This window comes from Mesoplodon densirostris, chromosome 15 (assembly GCF_025265405.1).
Source record: "Mesoplodon densirostris isolate mMesDen1 chromosome 15, mMesDen1 primary haplotype, whole genome shotgun sequence".
Classification (NCBI taxonomy): Eukaryota; Metazoa; Chordata; class Mammalia; order Artiodactyla; family Ziphiidae; genus Mesoplodon; species Mesoplodon densirostris.
The window spans coordinates 86,677,663-86,701,492 of record NC_082675.1 but is presented as its reverse complement, the minus strand read 5'-3'; the positions used below and the strand labels follow the sequence as shown (position 1 = coordinate 86,701,492).

The following is a 23,830-nucleotide window of genomic DNA, read 5'->3' as shown; positions in this document are numbered from 1 at the left end:
TGGCCATGACCCCCAGGCAACAGTCCACGTCATTCCCGCTCCTTTCTTGCTCCGACCACGTAGTTATGGTTACGTCCGTGCAGCATGCCCAGGCCTGTACCTGTCGCATTTCACCAGCTGCCTCGCTGGTCCAGGGGCCTAATTCTGCCTCCTCACTGGCACGTTCTCTCTCCTTAATGTCGAACTATCTGCTCTTCACTCCCTCCCTCCTTCACCTCCTACAGGTGGCAGAATGACCGTAACCTTTAATAGACACCACGGAGACCACGAACCCAGTCTCAAAACAATTTCCCAGCGTGTCCAATCTGTGTGGGCCCTGCCCCGACCCTCCCCTGAGCCTCAGCCTTCCTGCTTTTCTTCCTCCTGGGACATAACAGACACAGGCTTGAGCATCTGAACACAGGCACCTACGGGTGTGCACCTGCTCTCATGGGCTCCTTCAACTTGGCTTTTCTACGATGCCGAGGGTTTGACTGGCCTTGAAGGACTCTAGGAAGTGGGGATTTTCCAGAAGGAAACACTTGGAAAGAGAGTAAGAAGGCTAAACATTATCCCTACAGGAGAAAAACATTTATTGTCTTTGAGGAATTGTGGCTTAAGAAAGGCCAAATTTGTTCTTGGGAAATGTCCTGATGATACCTGGCAGAGGGGAAGATAAAGTCAGGCAGAGGCACTGTGCCACCTGCTAGGAGTGCACTGAGCAACTGCATTGCCAGTGTCGCCAAAAAGTCAACTGCATCGATTCACGTCAAAGCAACGCCATTAGACTATTCTCCTGGCATGGAAACCATTGGCAAAATGGATGACTTGTAAACCAGTGTCTGAAATATCAGACTTTCTAGTCCTGATACGGGATTCCACTCTTGCAAAGGAAAGCCTCTGGAAGAAAATAACAAGAAATTTAGAAATCTAAGTGTCTTAGATTGGGAGTTTGGGATTGACATGTACACACTACTATATTTAAAATAGATAACCAACAAGGACCTACTGTATAGCACAGGGAACTCTGCTCAATATTCTGTAATAAACTCAATGGGAAAAGAATTTGAAAAAGAATAGATACACGTATATGTATAACTGAATCACTTTGCTGTACACCTGAAACTATCAACATTATTAATCAACTATAGTCCAATATAAAATAAATTTTTTTTAAAAATCCAAGTGTCTCAGAAAAAGGGGGGGCATGCTTTTATCAAAACAGAAATTTTAAGAAAAGTAAGAGGTCATCTGTAACTTTGTGACTCCTTTTTTTGAAATCTTTTCTTCTGAGAAGCTAGAGGGGGGGCAACTTGGGCACCTCTCTGCAGCTTCCAGTTTTGTCAGGAGGGTTTCCTGACATTACAGGGCTTCCATGACAACAAACAAGATGTTACACATTGTCACTGTAAGTTTCCAACGATCTAACCGGAACTTAAAGATGAATACTCACATTATATTTAAGATAACTATCGCCATGAAAAGGGCTGACACTTCAAATGACCCCCTATTTGAAATATACTTTTCATATAATCTGAAGTTTGAACAAAGTCCTTTCCATCAGATTTGTGTTTGCAGATCATTTCAGATTCTAATGCCCTTGGTTTCTACCAACTGTTGGAAGGAATGATGAAAAGAGAAGGGGTCCCAGTCAGTGTCCGGAGTCCAGTCCCGAGAAGCAGTCATTGTCACACCATCCCACATACCAGTATCTGAGCTCACCGTGCTAGAGTTTTGCATGTCCAAGATATTCATGACTCAAAGACTGAGTGAGGCCAGGGATCTCCAAAAGGAGAACAGAGAGCTTTGAAAGTGGACATTAGAGTTTACTAATTTGTAAATCAATGTATTACAAACAAAAGGAAGGTATTTGGGGCACCCCTGTCTCTGAAGTTAACACATCAAAACGTAACTAAAGAGTTGCCTTCCATAACTGGAATGACTGTAAAGAGCCTAAGGTTGAAACTGGTAAGAAAAGTGATTAATTGGTCAATCATTCCTCAATATGAACTGGGCATGATGGCGTGAACTATGTATCAGAAAGCTATGGCTTAGAAAGACGATTCAATATTTAAATTACACAGGTCTGGCTTCCCTGGTGGCGCAGTGGTTAAGAATCTGCCTGCCATTGCAGGGGACACGGGTTCGAGCCCTGGTCTGGGAAGATCCCACATGCCGCGGAGCAGCTAAGCCCATGCACCACAACTACTGAAGCCCGTGCGCCTGGAGCCTGTGCTCCGCAACAAGAGAGGCCACGGCAAGGAGAGGCCCACTCACCACAACGAAGAGTAGCCCTTGCTCGCCGCAGCTGGAGGGAGCCCACGCACAGCAATGAAGACCCAACAAAGCCAAATAAATAAATAAATAAATTTATAAAAAATAAAATAAAAATTGCCATGATAAAATTATTAAAAAATAATAATAAATAAATAAATAACACAGGTCATAAAGGATTAAAAAATTCTCACCTTTCTTAGTTGTATTATTATGTCGCAAGATGGGTGGAGGGAGTCAAAAGGTACACACTTCCAGTTATAAGATATGTAAGTATACTTTATACATATACCAGAGATGGAATGTACGGCCTGGTGACTATAGTTAATAATACTGTATTGTATATTTGAAACTTGCTAGAAGAGTAGATCTTAAAAATTCTCATCACAGGAAAAACAAGTTCAGTAACTATGTGTGGTGATGGATATTAACTAGACTTATGTGGGGATGGTTTAATAACATATACACATATATCAAATCATTATGCTGTATAACTGGAACTACTATGATGTTATATGTCAATTATATCTCAATTAAAAGTATGCTTTGTACCATACCTCAAATATTTCAACAAAATGTGATGACCTATGTGAGCCCACAGCTTCAACTATCTGTTCAACTGGTAGACGTCAATCACCCTGGAACACATCACCAATCTTTATACCAGTCAGATCAAGTTGCAAATATTTTTGTGTGACTGAAGAAAAATAATGGCTAACTAGTTATGGGTCAACTTCTCAATAGTAGTTGGTGAAAGCCCTTATTGCTTTATGTACCCTTCAGGACCTCCTGATCTTAATTGGTCTGAAGGTGACATGCCTTCCTCCTAATCTTTACAACTATGGCATAAGCCCCTTCATATTTCTATCAGAAACCTGGGTCAGAGACATTGGTTCTCAGTTAGCAATGGCTTTGAACTTGAGCTCTGGAAGAAACTACCCTGGGGAAGATACTTCTGACATTGTCTCTCTTTTTTTTTTTTTTTAAATTAAAGTACAGTTGACTTACAATACAATGTTGGGTTAGTTTCAGGTGTACAGCACAGTAATTCAGTAATTTATATATATTCTTTTTCAGATTCTTTTCCCTTATAGGTTATTACAAAATACTGAGTATAGTTCCCTGTGCTAGACTTTTGAATTGGTCCTTCTCCCTTCCCTTCTATTCCCCCTGGGTGACCAAATTGCATCTTCCTAGGACAGTCCACTTTATTCTGAGATTATCATTGTTTGCCTGAGAAATACTAATTGTAAATTAGTCATAGAAATCCCAGAATATGGAATTTTTCTCCCTATTCCAAGTTGGGCAATTTAAAGACAGTGTTGGTGTATAATATACTTGACGTCTCTGGGCACGTTTTCATGAGCCATCTACCCTGGGAGAACAGGACAGGAAGACACGCTGTCATGTTCTCATGCTGGAGCCACAGGGGAGCTGCAGACCTTTGTCAACTTCTTTCTTTGTTGTGTGTTTTCTGTAAAATATGTAGATTGGCCACCAAATTTAAATGAACTCATAATTCACATGAAAGTCCTCAAAAAAATCATACAGGTTCTTAAGCCATCTCTTCTTTAAATAATATCAATGGACTATAAGCATTAAAAATATTATTAAAACATCAATATTACACTGGCCAATTAGTGAAAATAGCCAGAAATTAAAAAAAAAAAATCCTTGTGTTCACAAAGCAAAGGTAGACAGAAATTGTCGTTCTCCTGCAAAGGGTGAGGAAGCTGGTACCAGCTCTCTAGTGGGTGATTTGGGTACAGGTATCAAATCACACTATGAGGCAGAAATTTCAATTCTGGGTATTTATTCTAAGGAAATAACCAAAAATATTCATGGAAATATTGAGTGGAATATTCTTGTGTACTCATTTGTAACACTGAAAACTTGAAAAGAATCTAAATGTTGCTTTTCCAAATTCTAATACAGAATTAATTAATAAGTTATAGTATATCTCAATAAGATTAGAAATTTTTGATATTTAATGAAATGGGAAAATACACATTATCTACTAACAAGTAAAAAAAGCAAGTACAAAAGTATGTTGAGCATCTATTTTGTAGAAACGAAAAAAAATGCTAGCACTAACATATTAGGTGATTTTTCTCTAGATGAAAACAATTTTTATTTCCTCCTTTGTGTGTGTGTGTGTGTGTGTGTGTGTTACAAGTTTTCTGCAATGACTATGTATTACTTTTATTATAAATGGTATGGGAAAATTACAAATGCTCTCCAAATCTTACTCTTTGGTATCTTTTCACTTTATAACTTGATATTTGGCTTTTAATGGTCTCCACCGTCTTCAGAAAAACAATAAAGTAAGTAACAAGAAATTTTACCTTGGAAAAAAACAGAAACCTTTATTTGTAGGTACAGGTTTCTGAAAATTCGGAAGCAGTTTAGACATGCTTTCAACAAATGTTTCAAAGCTTTTCAAAGATTATCAAATATAGAAATGTAAGAACATAAATATGAAAAGTTTTTAATCTCTTCTTTTTTCATACAATGCCTCAGAGTTTGTTTCTCTTATATCAACTAGAGTCTATGATTATTTTATAGGCTTTATATCTTTTAAGCCTCAACTAAATAACAATGAACCTCCAAACCCAACCCACATTCAGAGGAATATCCCAAACCTTTTAAAAATCCACATTGAAAGGAAAAAATATTTAGTTATTAAACCCGATATTCAAGCTACAAATACAAATGCAAAATAGGGTGATGTCTGCATGTACACAAGCTTACAAGGATGCCTGCTCACTAGGCCCTCCAGCCTCCTACCAGGCTGAGGGGGCGGTGGTGGCAGCAGATGCTCAGGGCCATTTGCCCTCAGACTCCCACCTGTGGAGTCCATGGGGGGACACACAAGACCAGATAAAGGAGGGATGCATTTCTTCAAATACTGATGAAGGAAGCAGAAACGTGTGTAAGTAAATCCTCAAATTAGAGGCAGCCAATTTGTCCCCTGGATGTTTCCATCTGTATTTATACAAATCGAGTTTCTGTATTACTAGGTAGACCTGTATTCAGTTGAGGATACTACAAACTCGTAACTAACATCATTTCAACTTATTGTTCAGATTGAACAGAAGATAGAGCTGGTCTGTTCTGCCGCCGACGGGAGCCGCCGCGGGAGGTGATTGGAGGAATGCTTATCCGCTCGGGGGTGGCTGCGTAGAAACCACAGACCCTCCCCTGGGACCGGTCACACCTGAGGGCAGATCACAGGGCACGCACCCCGGGGCAAAGCCTCGTGGGCTCAGGCCAAAGTTCTGTCAATCATGGGCCTTGTGAGCTTGGGCAAGCGTCCACTGAGCCCAGCAGGGGCTCCCCACCTGCAGAGGAGGTGGAAGTGACAGACCCCCTGGGGCCCTGAGGGACTTACTCCGTGTGAAACACTCAGAACTGTCCCTGGCGAGGAGGGAGGGCTCCTCGTCAGGGACTTACTAGGATAACTAGGACCCGCGTCAGACAGTAACTAGGATCACCGTCTCATCAGTAGCAAGATGAGCAAGTCTTCTGGCTGTCGGTTGGGGAACTCAGATGGATGACAAGACAACAAGGTGGCTGATGAATTAGAAAAAGGAAAAATGAAGGAAGGGGACCCCCCCCCCCGGTCGAGTCCCATGTCCTCACCCCAGTGATCAGCGCTCAGCTGCAAGCTTTCAAACGGCCCAGCGGATCCACAGGGGGACCGAACCCACCCCGTCCCGGCCTCTCACGCCGGTCACACCATCTTACCCGCTGCACCCGCTCCAAGGTGAAATCACAGAACATACATCTGCAGGCCTGTGATAAAATCAACAGAACTTCGAAGGATCATCGTGCAAAGTCCCCACTACACTCCACCACAGGCCTGTCACTTCTCCCCATCACCCCTTGAGCCCAAAGCACACAATCCCCCAGAAACTGGACCAAAATGTCTAAATGGCTGAAGCTCCTAAAGCACAGAGCTGTTTACCCGTGAAGGTCAGGAGGAGGCAGCGAGCCTCCCTGGCACTCTGAGGCCTCAGCACAGATGGTGCAGAGGTGGCCACCCGGATTCTCCTCCCACAGGGCTCGAGGGCTTGGCAGGGAGGGAAATCATGGAGACGAGACGGCACAGCTGAGCGCTGTACGTTCTAAGCTTTCTCGGGATACTATTTTATGAAAACAAGCAAAAGGTGGAAAAAGAAATTGTCCCGCTCATGTCGTTATGTACTTCCGGGGCAAGGAGGCCAGACTAAGCAGGAAGACCTGGACTTCAGGGCCGGGGTCACAGCGCTGACAGGCCTGGAGTGCCGGTGGTCTTCCGCTCAGAGCAACACCCCTCCACCATGCTCCAGGGCAGCTCATTTTATAAAAACTGTACACTTTTAAAAGTGCAGTGATCAGGCTTTCCTCTTTGGAGCAACGCAGAACCAATTCCAAGCCCCCCAGGGTCTGCTGCTATAGAGCAAGACCTGCCCTTGGACGGCCCCCCACTGTTAAGGCTCCGGATGCATACAAAGGATAACTGTAAACATTTAAAAATAGTGCGGGAGCCTTCTCCGAAGGAAGCACCTCAGTCCCTCGATGTACAAGCCAGCCATGGCTCAATGGCTATCCTCAGGAATCCGGTGGCACCCAGCGGAGTTAAACTTTTTAATGATCATTTTAAGAAATGCAATATTGATCATCTGAATGGAGCGTGTCAGCACACAAATCATGAAATGATGATTCCAGCTAGAATTTCTGTTGGCTGATCGCATGAGCCATACCTCTCGTTGCTGAAATAACATCTCAAAGGCAAAATAATGACAACATGACAATCTATGTAAATCAAGAACTGCATGTGGGTTTATTTTACATTTGAGAAAACAGTGGATTTAATTGTGTGAACCGAAAGGTACTGTACAATATTAATGATAGAACATCAAATGTATAATTAATAGTGCATTGCTCGCTTTGTTTTCATTTATTTATTTTTGTCTGATATACATGCATCTGGAAAGATGCAGGTGCCAGTAAAATTTCTCTATTTAAATCAAGCTGCAGGAACTAAATTTTATTCAAAAATTGTGGTTGTACATTATATACACAGAAATTTAATATAAAATGACAATATAAAAAGTTAAAAGAGAAAGCATACAGCCAGAAGGTACAAAGAAAGTTGAATAGATTAAAATGGTACGATATGTAACATATAGGAGTTTTTAAGCTGATGCTGGCAATTTACAAGGAAAGGACTCCAACATTTGCCCCACTTTTTTTTCATTTACCAATGCAGCACGCTTATAGAAAGGTCAGCTTGTACCAAAGCTTACATTTGTAAATAACTATAAACTGCAGTATTTTACAGAAAAAAGAAATAGCATTTTTACACATTTTTAAATAATAGCTTGCATACTTTTTTTTTTTTTCTGCCAAAAGTGGCATTTTTTCAGCATCCAGAGGGTTTGGGCATAGTGGCAACTGGGGTGTTTGTTGTCGCTGCTGTTAGTTTTTGTTTTGCTTTTTTTGTTTGTTTGTTTTAAACATGTGAAGTTGTGGCTTCCTAACCCCAAGTCCTAGACAACTTTCTATTTTCCAACAGCTGCATGCATGCTTCCTTCACAAACCAGTTCTGCATATAAAAGCTCGTTTTTTAATTATTAAATAAGTTTTGTGTCTGACACAGCTTTTGATCTGAATGAAATGCCTTTAAGCCTTTTTTTTTTCTTTTTTCTTTTTTTTTTTTTTTTGAGTGAAAGGCACAGAAATGCGATTACAGTCCTCAAAGGGTTAAATCTGACACTAGGAGGTTCTATGACCTTTATTGTCATGGCAACTTTGTAATTTTAGGATGTCTTTTCTCGTTGTTATTTGTGTCTTTCTTTCCTGCTAAATAAATGTCTCTGAGTAGTGTGCCCCACTATTTCCTACAAAAGAGAGCTGAACATCGAGAACAGATGTTGAAAATAAAGGTCAGACTTTGACTCACGGAAAAAGAAAAGGAACATGCACAATCGGACGAAGAGCATATAAATATAACTACAAAATATGTGTAAGAAAAACCAAGGTCCAGACAGGCAGTCAGCAACAAAGGGCAGGCTGATTTTGGAGGCTCAGGCCAGGCCTAGTGCAGTATGACGACGTTTAGTGCAATGTGCCACGGGCCTGCGTGCGGACCCAGGGCTACTGTTTCTCCAGCTCCGTCACGTAGATCAGGTGGTCCTCGGGGGACTTGCCGTGGGTCTTACTAAGGTGCAGTTTGACTGCGTGCTTGCTCGCGAAAGTCCGGTTGCAGAGCTTGCACTGGAATGTGGAGCCCAGATCGTCCTCGGCGGCTGCCACCGGGCCCAACGCTTTGTTCGCCAGGACTTTGGAAACATTCTGCTGTTCTTGAATCTGATTTAGTGGCAGCTTGGAGAGATCCTTCAAGCTGAAGCCTAAGTGTGTCTCTAGATGACTGATGTACGTGGAAGCAGTTCTGAACTGAGAGGCACAATCGTTGCAAAAGAAAACAGGATGCCCTGTGTCCAGGTTCTTCAGGAACTTGGTCCCCCCTGTCCTCCGCAACTGGTATTTGACGTTGGCCAGCCAGTGGCTGATGGTGGTCATGGAGAGCCCGGTGAACTTGGAGATGTGCACCCGCTCCTGAGGGCCCAGGTCCGACATGATGTACTTACCCTCCGGGGTCTCCCGCAGGCTCGAGGCGAACTGGGCCTGCAGGATGAGCAGGTGCTGCGGATTCCAGTTGGACTGTCGCCCTTTCCTCTTGTGGACGGGCGACAGCTCGTCCACCGCCTCCTCGAAGCTGCTGCCGTCGGCGTCCGACTTCTCCGACACAGTGGAGGGCGTGGAGGACTTGGGGGTCAGCCGGCCCGTGAGGTTCTTCACCATGTCCGAGATGTCCATGAGCGCACTCTCCCGGAGCGGCGAGGACACGCCGTCGGCAGCGCCCGGGGCCAGGGGCTTGCTCTTGGACTTGGTCAGGTCGATGGGCTGGTCGCTGTTCTCGTAGTAGTAGCGGTCCAGGGTGCCGGGCGGCTTGGCGGGCGGGGCAGGGAAGGCCGGCTTGTCCAGCATGCTGGTGCTGATCTTGTAGAGCATGGCCAGTGGGTCCAGCGAGGGGCTCACGGGCCTGGACACTTTGCCCAGGTGGGTGTTCATGATGGACTGCAGGGCGCTCAACGGGTTGATGAAGGAGGGCTCGGACGAGTGGTCCGTGATGATGCCCAGGTTGTTACAGCCGTTGGTGACTTTGGCCTTGAGGGGCTCCGTGCCGTTCGGGGTGTGGGCGTCCACCGCGCCCTCCTTCTTGGTCTTCCCCGCATCGGCTTCGGGGCCCTTCTTCTGCTGGGGCCTGCCGCCGCCGAGGTCCTCAGCCCTGGGGAAGTCTTTATTCTCCTTGGCCGCGGGGGACGCGGCCTTGGCCGGCGAGCCCTTCTCCTTCTCCGCTGGCCTCTCCTCCTTCTTCACGCTGACCTTGCCCATGACCTTCTCCACCAGCTCCTCCATGGCCGACACGTTGCTCTTGTGGGGCGGCGGCGTGAGGCTCCCCGGGGAGTGCAGGAGCGCGCTGTGCTCCGAGGACAGCGACTTCACGTTGCTGGCATAGGACGGCTGCATCTGCACGCTCTGCACGGCCGGCAGCGGCTTCACGGTGCCCGGCAGCTGGTAGGCGGCGTGGATGCTGGGGTAGCCGCCCCACGAGGGCGCGCCGTTCTGGGCTTTGCTGATGGCTGTGGAGACCGTGTTCTCCAGGGACTTCAGGATGTCCACCCCGCCCCTGGGGCTGTCGTCCAGGTCCTCCTCGCGGAGGTACTGGTAGAGGGTGGTGGGCTCGAACTTGTCGGAGGCGTCCTCGCCCTCCTCCTTGATCTGCTTGTCTGCGTCCCCGGCCACCACCGGCAGCGCCTTCTCCTTCTCGGGCTCCTTCTTCTCCTCCGAGGTCGCGGACCCCAAGGGAGAGTCGGGCTGCTTCTTGACGTGGGCGGCGGGCAGCCGCGTGTGCGTGGTGGGGGGCAGGGGAATGGACTGGATCTTCTCCTCCACCATGGGGTCCAGCACCAGCTGCTTCCCTTTCTTGGAGGCAGAGGTGGTCACTTTCAAGAAGTGGCCGGTGACCATCATGTGGGCGGTGAGCTGTTGCAGGGTGTCGTGGGAGCTGCCGCACTCCATGCACTTGAGGATCTGGGCCTTGCGGGCCTCGAACTGCCAGGTGTAGCTGGCCCCGTTCTGGTAGCCGTAGCGGTTGTTGGGTGTCACATACGGGTTGGCCAACTTCTGGTCCTTGGCTGACTCGCTCGGCGCCACTTCGGCCGTGATGCCTGCCGGTTCGGGGGAGCAGGGGGGCGCCAAGTCCTGCAGCGCCCGCTTTTTGGTGGAAGGGACCAGCTTGGTGATGGCCGGCACCGGCTCCTTGAGAGGCACTTTCTGGTAATGCTTTGTCTTGATCATGTGCACGCTCAGGTCCTGCAGGGACTCGAAGGAGTGGCCGCAGTACATGCACTTGAGCACCTTCTGGGCGTCCTCCTTCCCTTCCATCTCCATCAGGGAGCGCTTCCTGGGCTTGGACCACCTCTTGGTCTTCTCGGAGTCCTTGTCCCTGTTGTCGTCGCGGTAGTGCCCCGTCTCGTTCATGTGCACCGTCAGCTCCACCAGCGTGTCGTACGCGGCGCTGCAGTCTTTGCAGCGGAACTTGCTGGCGCCCGTGAACACGGAGCCATACAGCTTGTTGTTCTGCCGGTAGAGCTGCACGGTGCTGAAGAGGCTGGGCTCGGGCAGCAGCCCGTACGAGGACGTCTGCTGCAGCGTCTTGGCCAGGGCGGCCTGGTGCCAGTCATAGCCGGAGCCGCCGCTGGCGCTGGTGCTGGTGCTGGTGCCGGAGCTGGAGCCCGAGCTGGGGGTGCTCGCCGTGGTCCCGGTGGCGCCCGCGGTACTGGTGGGGGGCGTGGCGGCCGGGGTGGAGCCCTCCTTCTGGCCGGCATCGCTGTTGCTGGTGGTCGAGCCGGACTTCTTCAGATCCAGAGCCAAGCTGGACCAGCAGGACCCCGAGAACAGGTTTGCATACACGGCCTTGATCTGGGCCAAGCTGTCCTGGGGGTAGGAGACGCCCTCCCGGCCCTGGGGCTCCTCTTTCTCTTCCTTGGAGGAAGCGCTCTTGAAATGGGCTGGCTGGTCGCTGTTTTCGCTGAACGGCGACCCGTAGCCCGCGTCCTGATTAGTCGCGGTGCTGACGGGGGAGTTCTGGTAGCTCTGGGCCTCCTGGAGCTCCGCGTCCTCACTGCACACGAAGTCGCTTCCCTGAACGTCCAAAGGCAGCCCATCCTCCTCCACGTTTTCTTCATCTATTTCTGCTGCCTTCAGTTCTTCCTCGGGAACGTAAGCTAGGAGAGAAAAATGAAACACCGTGAGGAGACGTAAATCATCTCCAAGGACGCGGCCTCCCCAGCAGTGAGATGATCTTTAAAAAGATGTTTCTCAGCCGAGCTCCCAGGCTACAAGGCTACCTCCACTTTATATATCTACCTCTTCTGCAGCTCGACGGCAGGAAATAGGTTTCCACCAAGACAATCCCCCCTCCTAAGTGAATACATTCTGATGGAACGGCAGTGTCTGCCCTCTTCTTAAAGATGTCAGTGTGGCCGTCACAGCTGGGTGGGGAGGGAGGGGACCCCTGCCCCTCCTCATGCAGGCTCCTCTTTTCGTAAGCAGCGGGGGTCCCTTGTGCCTCCCCATGGTGGGGGGGACCTGGTTGTCATCTTCTAGGGCAAGATAATACACAGACAGTATTCTATGGCTTCCGTAAATAAAAACGCTTCTCAATGGCAAGCGATAAAAATACTCTGGTCTCCACTAAAAAGGAGAAAGCACCGTAGCACCACCAGCGCCCCCCTGCCTGGATGGAGCAGAAGTCTCCCACGGGTGACATCCGACAGGGGTCAAAGAGCCACGTTTGTACAAAGCAGCATTATTCACAAGAGCCAGAAGGTGGAAACAACCTAAATGTCTGTTGATGGATGAATGGGTGAACAAAATGTGGTTTATACAAACAATGGAATAGTATGCAGCCTTTAAAAGGAGGGAAATTCTGACACATGCTATGGCATGGATGAACCCTGAGGGCACTATGCTCGGTGAAATAAGCCAGACGCAAAAAGACAAGCACTGTAGGAGTCCCCTTCTGTGAGACACCTCGAGTAGTGAGGCTTATAGAGGCAGGGAGTGGCACAGCGGTTTCCAGGGGCTGGGGGAGAGGGAGGAATGGGAAGTTGGTGTATAAGGGGTTCAGAGTTTCAATCTGGGAAGACGAAAAGTTCTGGAGATGTACGGTGGGTATTGTTGCATAACAGGGTGAATGTACTTAATACCACTGAACCGTGCACTTAAAAATGATTAAAATGGTAACTTTTGTGTTACGAATATTTTGGCACGATAAAAAAAATTTTATTCTAACAAGGCCTATAGTATACGCTACAGTGGCCTGCTACAGGCCACAGCTGCACAGAGGGTGACTTCTCAGGGTGAAGGCGGCATTTCCCAGAAAAACTCAGGATACTGACAGCTGTCCCAAGAATGGGAGGGATGGACGGCGTATAAATCACTAGATGGAATCTGACCTTTTCCTGCAGCACATTGTAGATCCTTTACTATGTGACAGATGTTGTCAATCCCCAAGGGGACATAATCGCCTGCACCTCTTAACTGATTTGACCAAAGCATACTTTTACTTCTTTTTCCCTTTTTTTTTTTTTTTTTTTTGAGGGAACAACTAGTGTTCCGTCAACTACCTGGGAAATTTGGGGTTAAGATATTTCCAGAAAGGCCCTATTAAAATGCACTGATATGACCTGAGAGGGTGTCTCATTAAGTAGAATCACTCATTATCACGTTATCAGCACCAGACCCCAAGGGAACGTGGCAGAGAGCACCGCGTTTTCAGGCACAGTGATGGAGAGACAGAGAAGGAGGTGGCTGCCCAGAGGGTGGACGCGGGCAGGAGGGAGACACACGGGAGGGTCTGCGTCCGCCCGCCGAGAGCTCCAGGCACGGTCGCTGGTGAGCACAAGTGAACATGTGGCGAGTGACAGCCGCTCCACGGGGCCCTTCAGCATCCCTGCCCCACCCCCCGCTTCCCCTCACAGCCGTCCCCACGCCTGGGTGGCAGCATTGAGCGACCCAGGCACGCGTGTCCACGGTGTTTCCCAACAGAGGGCAGAACTGCATCAGAGTCCACTCACGAGTCAGGGACTGACAGCCCGCGAGTCCCGCGCCGTCGCGGGGGACTCGCTGCCGTACCTCTGGGGTGTGTTTGTCACCCACCGGTCCTCACTCTGCGGGCGGCATCTCAGGGCCTGGAACCGCACGGACGTGACTTGCTTGGCATCTGCCCATGTGCATGTCCACGTCCCAGCAGAGTGGAAGGTCATCAGGCCCTGCTGCATCCCGGGTCCGCCCTGCTCCCGACAGAGCAGCCTGCACCCGGGGGCCCCCAGGCTGAGCTCAAACGCCTCCTGCAGGCCACCCCCAGCCCCAGGGTGACCGTTATTCCTGGAACCACACAGAGCAAACCCCGGCCTCCTAAGGGTCACCGGTTTCTGCCGTTCCCTCCCTTGGACACCCGTCCCCCGTTTTCCAGGAGGTGGAGGGGGACCCCTAACGTGCCTGCCTTCCTGGAGCTCGTCTCCCAGGGGAGACACAAAGCTGGGTGAGCAGGCAGCCAGGGGAGGGCCAGGGAGGGGGCACAAGTTCAGAAAGGAGGGGAGCCCCAGGGCGGACCCGGGGGCATCCTGGGACCCGCCAGCGTCCCCTGCCTCAGGCTGAGCATCCCCGCGGGGATGCGGCCCCCAGCCCCCCTGCCCAGAGCACTGCGGGTGTGACACCGTGCTCTCCGGGGCCAGGGCGCCGCCGGCTCCTCCACCCGCCCTGCCTGTCACTCTTGCCCGGTCCCTCCGCAGCCTCTTTCCAGCCAAGCTTGACTTCTTCCATGGCTCCTCCAGGGCACGCCCGCGAGCACTGGATCCACGTCCACCTGCGAGGCCACTGGGTGCAGGCCCTCGGCTCTCCCGCCCCGTCCGGGGAAGCTGGCCTTTCGGATGCCTGTAGCCTGAGTCCGCCTCGCGTCTGGCACATAGAAGGGGCCCCAGCTGCTGTGACCGGAGTCCATCGCGGCGTGGGCGTTCCACAGGCACCCCAGTCAACATTGTGCAGACACACGGCTGCCCCTGCCCCCTCCAGCCCCCGCCCCAGCCTCCTCCTGAGCCGGGAGTCTCCTGCCTCAGCTGTACTGAATCACCCCGAACAAGTGTCCATGCCAGAAGAGCAACGGCTGTCCTCAGCGCCTCCCGTGGTCCAGCTCCATAGCCAGCGGGGCCCCTGCCCTAATTTGGACCCTCCAGCCTCTCCTCAGATGTGCAACAGCCGCCCAGCTGGGCCTCTTGCCCTCCTGTCCTGCCACGCTCTTTCTTCCTCCACAACCCCTGAGCTAAAATCCTTGTCGGAGTCCACGAGCTGCACAGGGGGCGCAAATCCCCACGTGGACCCCTCCCTCTGCCACATGTCCAGTCCCCGCGCACCCTGGTCCCAGGGGGCACCCCACCCACTTCTCCACCTGGTGACGACACTCGTCCTCAAGGGGAGGCTCAGATGTCATCTCCTTCATGATGCCTTTTAACCCCCTCCCAGAGTTCATTCCTGGAAGTGTTAAGAGATGTCTACCTGTCTGTCCTCATAATCAAACCATGAACTTGCTCATTCAACTAAAATTGCTGAGTGCCACCCCTGCCTACCTCCGCCAGCTGGGCATTTTCTTTCTTCACCCTATTTTAACCCTCACAACGCTTCAAGTGAGCATCCCTGAAAATGCCCATTTTGAAGATGAGAAAACTGGTCTTGGAGAAGTTGACCGACTTCCCCAAGGTCCCAGAGGAGACAAACAAGGATTCAAACGCGGGTCACCTGACTCCCAGCCGGAGGTCCATCAGGACCGAGTTACTTTCCTTTGTCTCATTAGCACCTCAATGCCAACAAACACTTTGAGCAAATGCTTGTGAGTGAATTAATGACCCAAGGTAATTCTTTTTTGTTTTTTGGCTGTGCTGCACAGCATGCAGGGATCTTAGTTCCCTGACCAGGGATTAAACCCATACCCCCTTCAGTGGAAGTGCAGAGTCTTAACCACTGGACCACCAGGGAAGTCCCTGACCCAAAGAAATTCTGTATCAGTGTTTAGGACACCTCTTATGTGCCCATCATGCTGTTATAATTGAGAGAATCTCAATGAAAAAAGAGTACAAGGACAGAAATTTTTTGACAAAAATTTGGCCCTTTGGCCCAATAATTTTACTTTTGGAAGTATAGCCTCAGAAGGTGACCTAAAATACAGAATAAGCTTCATGCACAAAGATGTCCTTTATGGTATTATTCCATATAAAATTTGCCACTACCTAAATCTTCAACAATAATTGGTAGTTAGGTGATTTTTCGTTTATTCCTAAGATGCAATATTATTCAAACGTTAAAAAAAAACTATGTTTTAATGACAAGGGGAGAGGCATTCAATGGAAAAAGCAGAAGACAAACCTATTCACAGTACAACGGAAAAATCCTTTTAGAAAATGTTAATAGTGGTTTTTTTCTAGATAATGAATATATGGGTTTGTTGACTGAAGTGGCTCTTGATAAATATCTCTGTTTTCAAAATCTTCTTCAGTGTTTTCAATTCAACAAGCACGGATTAGCCATTTCACACCATTTCTGGAATGAAATAGCTGGAAACAGCCACTAGCCGGACACTGGGAATTAAGGAGCCTGGAAGGGCAGGGCCCAGCCTGGGGGAGGGAATGTGGGAAGGGCTTTGCTTGTTGTTATTTTTATATTTTTTAATGTTAAAAAGTAAGAGGTGGGGAGAACAATGAAGGGGTGCAGGTGGCATTAGGGTTCCTGTAGCAGAATTTCGGGGGCGCCGAGAGTCCGCCCGCACATAGGCCGCCTCCGTCTTCCTCCCGGCCCTGCTCCTGCATCCTCACCTCCTTCAGCCTTCCCTAGGGAGGGGGCTGCCGGGTCCCATGGACAGGCGGGCAGGAGGCGAGGCCTCTCCTGATACCCACAGTCCACCAGCTCAGTGGTCACTGTGCTGCATCACTTTAGCCTTCCACCAACACGGTCCCTGTCCGTTTCTAGACTTTCAGGATTTCTACTTTTATCACACACTCCTCCACTTTATTCATCCCGATATGCTGATATTCTTTGGCTGCTTTACTATTCTACCATGTACTTTTAGCTCACTGTGTCTATTTTTTGAATGAGTGAACTTTTCAATTCTAATTTACAAGGGTCACGAGGAAACACAGACCTAGGGGGCAGCTGGGGGCCATCTGTCTTGTGTCCCCACCACTGGACGCCCATCTGACCCCGGAGTAGCTTTCCTGCCCCTCCTCAGGTGCACCGGGCCTGGTAGAATCAGCGTTGGAAGGAAGTGCACCCACCTCCCCAGGCAGCCCGCCCACGAGCACTTCCCTCCCTCCTCTCAGGCCACCCCTCCCAGTGGCCCTCGGACCAAATGCTGGTCCACATCACCCTTCTCGGCAGCGTGCGTGGCCACGTGAGGACACAGATGATGAGCCCCAGATGCTAACGGGTACGAGGGATTCCTTTACAGCTGTGCCTGAGCCCCCTCTCCCTACCCCCCAACCTCTCCCATCTTCCAAAACTGGGCTCACATCCTGGAACCAGAGCCCCCAGAAGGATCCAGAATCTACTGGGCTTCACTTTAAGAGTTTGGGCCTGGGGCAGGCGGACAAGGGCTGTGCAGGTGGAAATTCGCAGACCGGACCCCATGGTGCCTGGTAACAAGAGCACTGGACTCCTGGCTTCAGTACCAGGCGGGGATGGAGTCATTTGCTTTTGCCACTTCAGCATCAGGAAGGGGACACACCCAAGACACGTCCCCCCTCAGCCACACCTGTCCCACACAGCGAGTGCAGGAGCGACCCCAGGTGTGCAGGGGGTAAGGGTGGCGTTCACCTGCTCGCCCCGTTGGGTCCACGCTATGGGGCCATTGCTGTGGCTCCCTGTTGAAGGACAGACCCCCATCATGAGCGGGACCTGAGGACAGACTTACAGAAGGGACAGCCTGATGAAGACACCGTGACCCCCATACACTCACTCACCCCATCCTCCGGGCCTGTTTCCCCAACAGTGGGGCTATAGGAAGTATTCATGGAAATGGCAGACCGCCATCCTCATCACCAAGCCCCCCTCTGTGCTTGCTGGCCCCTCCTCCTCATCTCGCCCTGCAGACAGACCCTCAAGATGAACTAGGAAATGCCCACGATGGGCAGTCCTCCCACGGCCGTCAGAGGGCACCCCGCTCAGCCTCAGGCCTCACAAACTATCGCTCACATCGCATAAATGGGGACAAGGGGAACAAAATAATGAGCTCCCGTCCCAGGGAAAGTGGTCCCCTCACTGGCCCTTGTCACGGTGTAGCAACCAGACGTGAGACTTCGGCCGACGGATTATTCGCGATGTTAGTCCTTGAACTTCTGCATCACCCAGGCCCCTCTGCCTTCCTACACTTTCCCTGATCACAGCCACACAGAGGAAGGAGCGGGAGGTGGAAACTCATACAGAGCAGTTCCTGGTTAGGCTCTTCCCCAGGCCCCAGGGGGCGGGCCCTGGAAATAAATGACAAGAATCAGGTTGGGGAACTTTGTTTATCTAAGCTCCCTTTTCCTCATTAGCTCACGCAATTGAGAGCTGGCTGTGAATGAGGAAAAGGGAGATTCAAAAGTGACAACTATAAAACACAGGTCGTTGGTCCCTGCTTGGGCACTGGCCTACAGTAAATACCAAACTCGGCTATTGTATTGCCACCTGGTGAAACTATACAATCATACCAAATTACATGTTTAGCTATATCAAACTAGGTTTTCGACTGGCAAACGGGATACCCATGAACAGATGGCCATTACATCAAAATATATTTACAATTCACAAAAGGGGCTTACACACACCTCGGTGATAAATGAACAGCTTCAATTCATTGTAAAATCTTGCAAAACACACTTTCTTCCAAATTTATCATCGATCACTTGTAAAGTAACTTCACCTCTGTTATAAAGAGAGCAGGTGGGTTTGGTGAAAGAGGATATTAGGAAATAAAAAATGCAGAGAAAGCAGACCCAGGTCAGAGCCCATTCCGTGCTACTCTGAAAGGACAGCAACATACAAGTGGGATGTACATTAATTTATGAAACTAAGTTCTAAATTTTTTGCAGAAAGGTTGACAACCTGCCACGCAAATCTGAAAGGCCCCTCCTGCTGTGATGTAGAAGGAGCAAAAATATTTCTATCCCTCTGGAAAATTTTAGTTGTCTGGCACCAGTCGCTCATGTACCAGTTTGCTAAACCATCTCATTAGTAACGATTATTTCTTTACCTAAAACCCAACAGAGGCCATTTTTTAGAATTGTGGAGTCTGTAAATAAAATGGCCCATGGTTTTTACCCAATTCTAAGTTTAATTAGAAATTCACAGGTAACTTCCTTAAAATAAACATAACGGTCTTCCCTTTCTCCCTGACCCCGAATTCAATTTCAAGTTATCAGAGCCCCTCCCACTCCTCCCAGTGAGCGCATCAGGTATTAATCTTAGGCCTGGAGTTTGCTGCAGTTACAACAATGTAATTTAACATTAAGTGGGAAAGCACAAATTAAGGGCTTAAACCTCAATTAAAAAGACCGAAAACTTTCTGTGATTTTCAGCAATGCCAGGAGGAAAAAGGAGAGATAAAATATATGAGAATCTTGAAACATTAAAAGAGAACTTAAAATGAAACAAAGAAGAGCAAAAGCTAACTAACTCTTGTATGAACTTAAGAAAACACGCAGCTATTTCACTACCAACGAACTGCGTGTTAATATACGATGCAAATGTTCTCTCGATCCACAAATTAAAAAGCCAGCCATCCCCAAGACATGCATGACCAATGCCAAGCATGGGGAAATCCATGTTTTCGGTTATTGCCTCTTGGTTTGGGGAGGGATATACACCACACTAGGACAGTCTGATGAGTCTGGGTCTACAAACCCAATATTAGCCAATTAGGTCCCAAACCAGGTTCCGACCTGGTATTTTCTACCATCTGAAACGAGAAAAGACTTTTGTCAGATAGAGTGATGGATGACATTTAGAAATCTGGAGAGGAGATTCGGGCTTGAAATATCTCTTCAAATGGCTGAAACAAGAATAAAGAAATGTAACTCAGCAGACACCGAACCCCACGCGGGGCTAACGTCTCAGTGTGTCCAAGTTCAAATCCAGCAGCCCATTCTCGTAAACGCACAGGGTAATAAAAGAAGAGAGAAGGAAACATCAAGTCTTTGGGGACTGGGGTGTGGATGAGAACAGTGCAGGGCACACCCCTGCAGTTGTCGACAACACAGCAACTATTAACACAAAGTTAGGAGAACTTCTGTCTTTAAATATATTACAGTCTATATAAATTATGTACCAATGTGATCCACCCAGAGCCAGCATCCCCTTCGTAATTAATGCTGTACTTGGCTGGAAGCTTAATACAAGGTCACATGCACCTGACTTTCTTGAAATCCCCTTAATAACAGTAATGGCGTCTGAATCAGTTACATCCACACTATCATATCAGAAAGTACCGTTCTCTTATCATAATAATTGGGTTTATTCTTACTATGACCAGTGAATTCTCCTAATTGCTCTCCTACACGCTTTTTTGGAAATTTTGCCTAGGCAGAGAGCTAGAGAGACAGAGAGACTTGTAAAACCTTCCAACCTTGGACAGAGTGATTACTTGTCACGATCTTTCATTTTCAATAGAAGCTACAGTGTTCTAAACATTCACATGGGTACAAATATACCAAAATACGTTAAAATATTTGTAGAAATTTTTACTGTTAGTGATGAAACTGAGAACAACATACGTCACGAGGTGAATGAATGCAACTGTGTAGCCTAAAAGATCTGGATGAGAGCAGCTACTGAATCACAGAAAAGAGAGTCAACTCAACATCGTTGCATTTTCTCTGCTCAAACCCTCAGCTCCCCTCTGCCCTCACCTACCCGCACACCCTGCGGAACTCTGATGAGTGAGTAAGCCTGGAAGTGGTGACTGCGGTATGAAATTCTCCTTTTACAATTACTTCCAGAAAGAAGTGACATTCCTCCCCATCAAATAAATCAAAGACTCCAAATCCTCATTTTCTGCGACTTCTTTTTGTGTCCAAACAGCTTTGCCATCACTGCCCTCGCCCTGCCTGAGCCCAGCACGCGGCGTGGAGTGTGACACAGTGAGCACATGCGGCGTGTCCTGCCGTCAGCGGGACAACACGCAGAGCAGCTGTGCCGCCCTCTGTGTCAGGACGAGCACAGGCCAGGCGAGAAGCCACCAGCCTCCACGTGGGTGTGGGGGTGTGGGTGTGTGAGTGTGTGCAGGTGTGAGCACATAAAAACCACAAAACACATAGATCCCATCAGCCCCGAGATGAGAACAAGACAACTGGATCTTACAGTGAGACGTCACTTTTAAAAAATCTTGTTAATATTGTTTTGCCATAAAACATGCCTTCTGGATGCCAATGTGTCCCTAAAGATGTGCTGTCATCCTGAGCCACATAAAATCCCGTGCATTCTGATGCAAGTGCACGGAAGGTAACGTATACGGTCCCTGCTAGAGGTGAATCTGACACCAACAACGTGTGCCCCGGTGGTTTACAATGTAAATACACCCATATTGTCTGGAAAAATACGTTCCTCTCAAATTGTAATTATACAATGAGGCACATGCATCTTCAGCGAATTAGATCGATTCTTTTTCTCAACTCCCAGCCCCAATTTTTTAAAAATATCTTTGCTTCTTTAAAGAAAACAAGATTTGCTCTGATATTCAACAGTCATTTGAAGAATAGGGAGAAGTGACAGCTGTCTTTGGTTTTTAATGGCTAAACGTAAAAAAGTTCCAAATTCCCCGGAGTCTGAGGAACCCTGGCTCTGAGCAATTAGAGCCAGGGTTCCTCAGACAGATGAACAAAAGTGTGGGTGCCTCACGGAGAGAGCAGAACAACAATAGAAGAAAGGCTTCCTCCTGATCATGAGTTGCTTCTAAAAGCCAGCTTGAAATCTATCCTTTGCCACCCAGCAGATGCCAACCTGCTTCCTCAAAATAGCCACTCACACAAGGTAACCGGCACGCATCCGTACCTGTTCCTACCTGATGACAACACAGCCCGATGAAAACGGAAAAACGTGTTCTTTCCATAAAAGATGCTCAGCTCCTGCCATGTCCCCAAATTTAGATATTTGGGATCGTTCAGATACTGGCATTTAATATAACAGGCCAGATGACTAAATGTTTCCATCTTTAACTGACTTGGATCCTAAGTAATAGCGTCGAGACAGAAGAAAGGTAGTGATACTGGAAAATGCAATGTATGAATATAGCATTTTAGTGTGAAAATATGTTGAGTAACCCACATTAACACACTTGAATTTACAAGGATGATATAGCACGCTTGGATATAGCACGCTTTTCTAGTCCTTTGGCTAGAAAAACTGATTTTTCTAGAAGCAGGGTGACAGGTATAGGATATCTCGGGAAGAGGAATTGAGTTCCAAGGTTTTTTTTGGTTTTTTTTTTTGCGGTACGCGGGCCTCTCACTGCCGTGGCCTCTCCCGTTGCGGAGCACAGGCTCCGGACGCGCAGGCTCAGGGGCCATGGCTCACGGGCCCAGCCGCTCCGCGGCATGTGGGATCTTCCCGGACCGGGGCACGAACCCGTGTCCCCCGCATCGGCAGGTGGACTCTCAACCACTGCGCCACCAGGGAAGCCCGCGTTCCAGTTTTTGAGGAAGGTTAAACAGCACTAGCAGTTCAAATAAAATGGCTCTTCCTCACACGGACAAGGAGGGAGTAAAATGACGTTTCAGGCAGAGAGAACGCCATTCTAAAAGTGGATCGTTTATAATGACAGGGAAATGCAGAAAGGCAAGTTGTCTTCCCTCCCTCTAAGTTTTCGAGACAGGGGTCTAAGAGGTGTCCTAAGAGCACCCTGGGGTTTTACTGGCAGAAGATAACCCTTGCTGGCAGCCCATCAGAGAGGAGAAAAGAGCCGGCCCGTCCTCACCTCTCCCCCGCCAGCCATCCACACCCCTGCCTCCCTCCCTCGGCACGAAAAGAGCGCGTTATTAGCAGAGGTCTGCTGGGGAGGCCACGGCGCCTCGTGCTGGTGGTTGTCCCGTGATCCTAATCTCCGAGATTTACCTGCTTTTCCTCTTCTATCTGATAAACTATACATTCCAGCATTCTCATTAGGGTTCCCATCACCAAAGGGAGTGGAGATGAATCAGTCCCGGTGCCCCACCCCCACCCCCCCGCTTGGCTCTGTCGAGGTGATTTCATTGAAACGTTCATTTCCATCCCTGCTGGCAACATCAGAATGGAAGCATTTAACCTGTTTCCATTACTTATACAAATTACCACGATGGGGTAGGACAGACGTTAGCATCGCGCACAGAACTGACTTCCATACATTCTTTACAGGAAGCGCGAGAAGGAACATTGCGAGGTCATATTACCCAGGCTCGATAATGTTCTCCCTGTTACCAGATTCATTAACCTGGCACACTGGCATTTCACTCGCTTTCTGTGTAAAAACTGCCGGGCTAGCTGGGCTCATTTAATTTGGAGAAGGAAAGCTTTGTCAGCGATGATGTTTTCATCAGGTGCCCTAAGAGGGCGGGGAGGGGAGGGGGAGGGGGGAGGAGGGAGGGGCAGGAAACAAGCCGGAGAACAGGAAACAACCTTGTCGAAAATGTTACCTTCCTGATGCCAATGATGAGAGCGGAGTCAGTGAACGACGCCGGTACTCAAAGATGGCTGTCACTTCAGATAGACACGGGCACGACTCACCTAGACAGGTGACACTTTGGTGCAGCTAAATCCTGCTGCATTATTGAACACCTGGAGATGGGGCTCGGGCAAACTGCGGGCCTGGGATGCCTGGGGCACCTGGAGATGTGAATTCAGCAGGTGGATGGATTTCACTCCTCATCTGCATCCTTAAGTGAGGCTGGGGATACAGTCTCCTGGCTACAAAGATGGAGGAGGGGCTGGAGTCACAGTCTGGGTTCCAGCCTCGAGCTTTCTTCCCTTTATTTTCCCCTGAGATCCAAAGCAGGGGCCAGAGCGATGCTCCAAGTCATTAGGGGAGACTCGGGGCCCTTACACTAGTCATTTTTTCCTGTTTAGAAATCTCACGGAAACAATTCCTGGTTAGTCTAAAGACATTTCCTCTTTTGATTTCTTCTGGAAGTCCACGTACGAGGTACCCTGAGTCAACCTCGAGACCACACCTCTAGAAGCTCTGGCTGCAGGTGGGAGTCCTGGAGGACGTACAAGGTTCGACAGTTTCTAGGAAAAGGTTTCAAAATAAAATATTCATTCATGGAGCATCAGAAACAAAACAAATTCTATTCCAGCTGTTCTCCCAGGAAAGCGTTTCTCCATGAGCCCAACTGAAGGAAACTCAGCCTCAACTCCACCTTCTCACTTGGTTTCCGTGTTTCTCTCTTCCAGTCTGTCTGCTTTGGTT

General features: G+C 48.8%; 1 protein-coding gene across 1 annotated transcript in view; it reads right to left on the bottom strand.

Annotated features, from left to right (window-relative positions):
* Window positions 1-7,081: 7,081 nt before the first annotated feature.
* TSHZ1 (teashirt zinc finger homeobox 1) overlaps window positions 7,082-23,830 on the bottom strand; it is a 75,338-nt gene continuing 58,589 nt past the window's right edge. Inside the window, exon 2 of the mRNA XM_060119462.1 lies at window positions 7,082-11,591. Within this exon, the coding sequence (XP_059975445.1) occupies window positions 8,395-11,591 (3,197 nt within the window). The 3' untranslated portion in view covers window positions 7,082-8,394. The remainder of the gene's footprint in view (window positions 11,592-23,830) is intronic.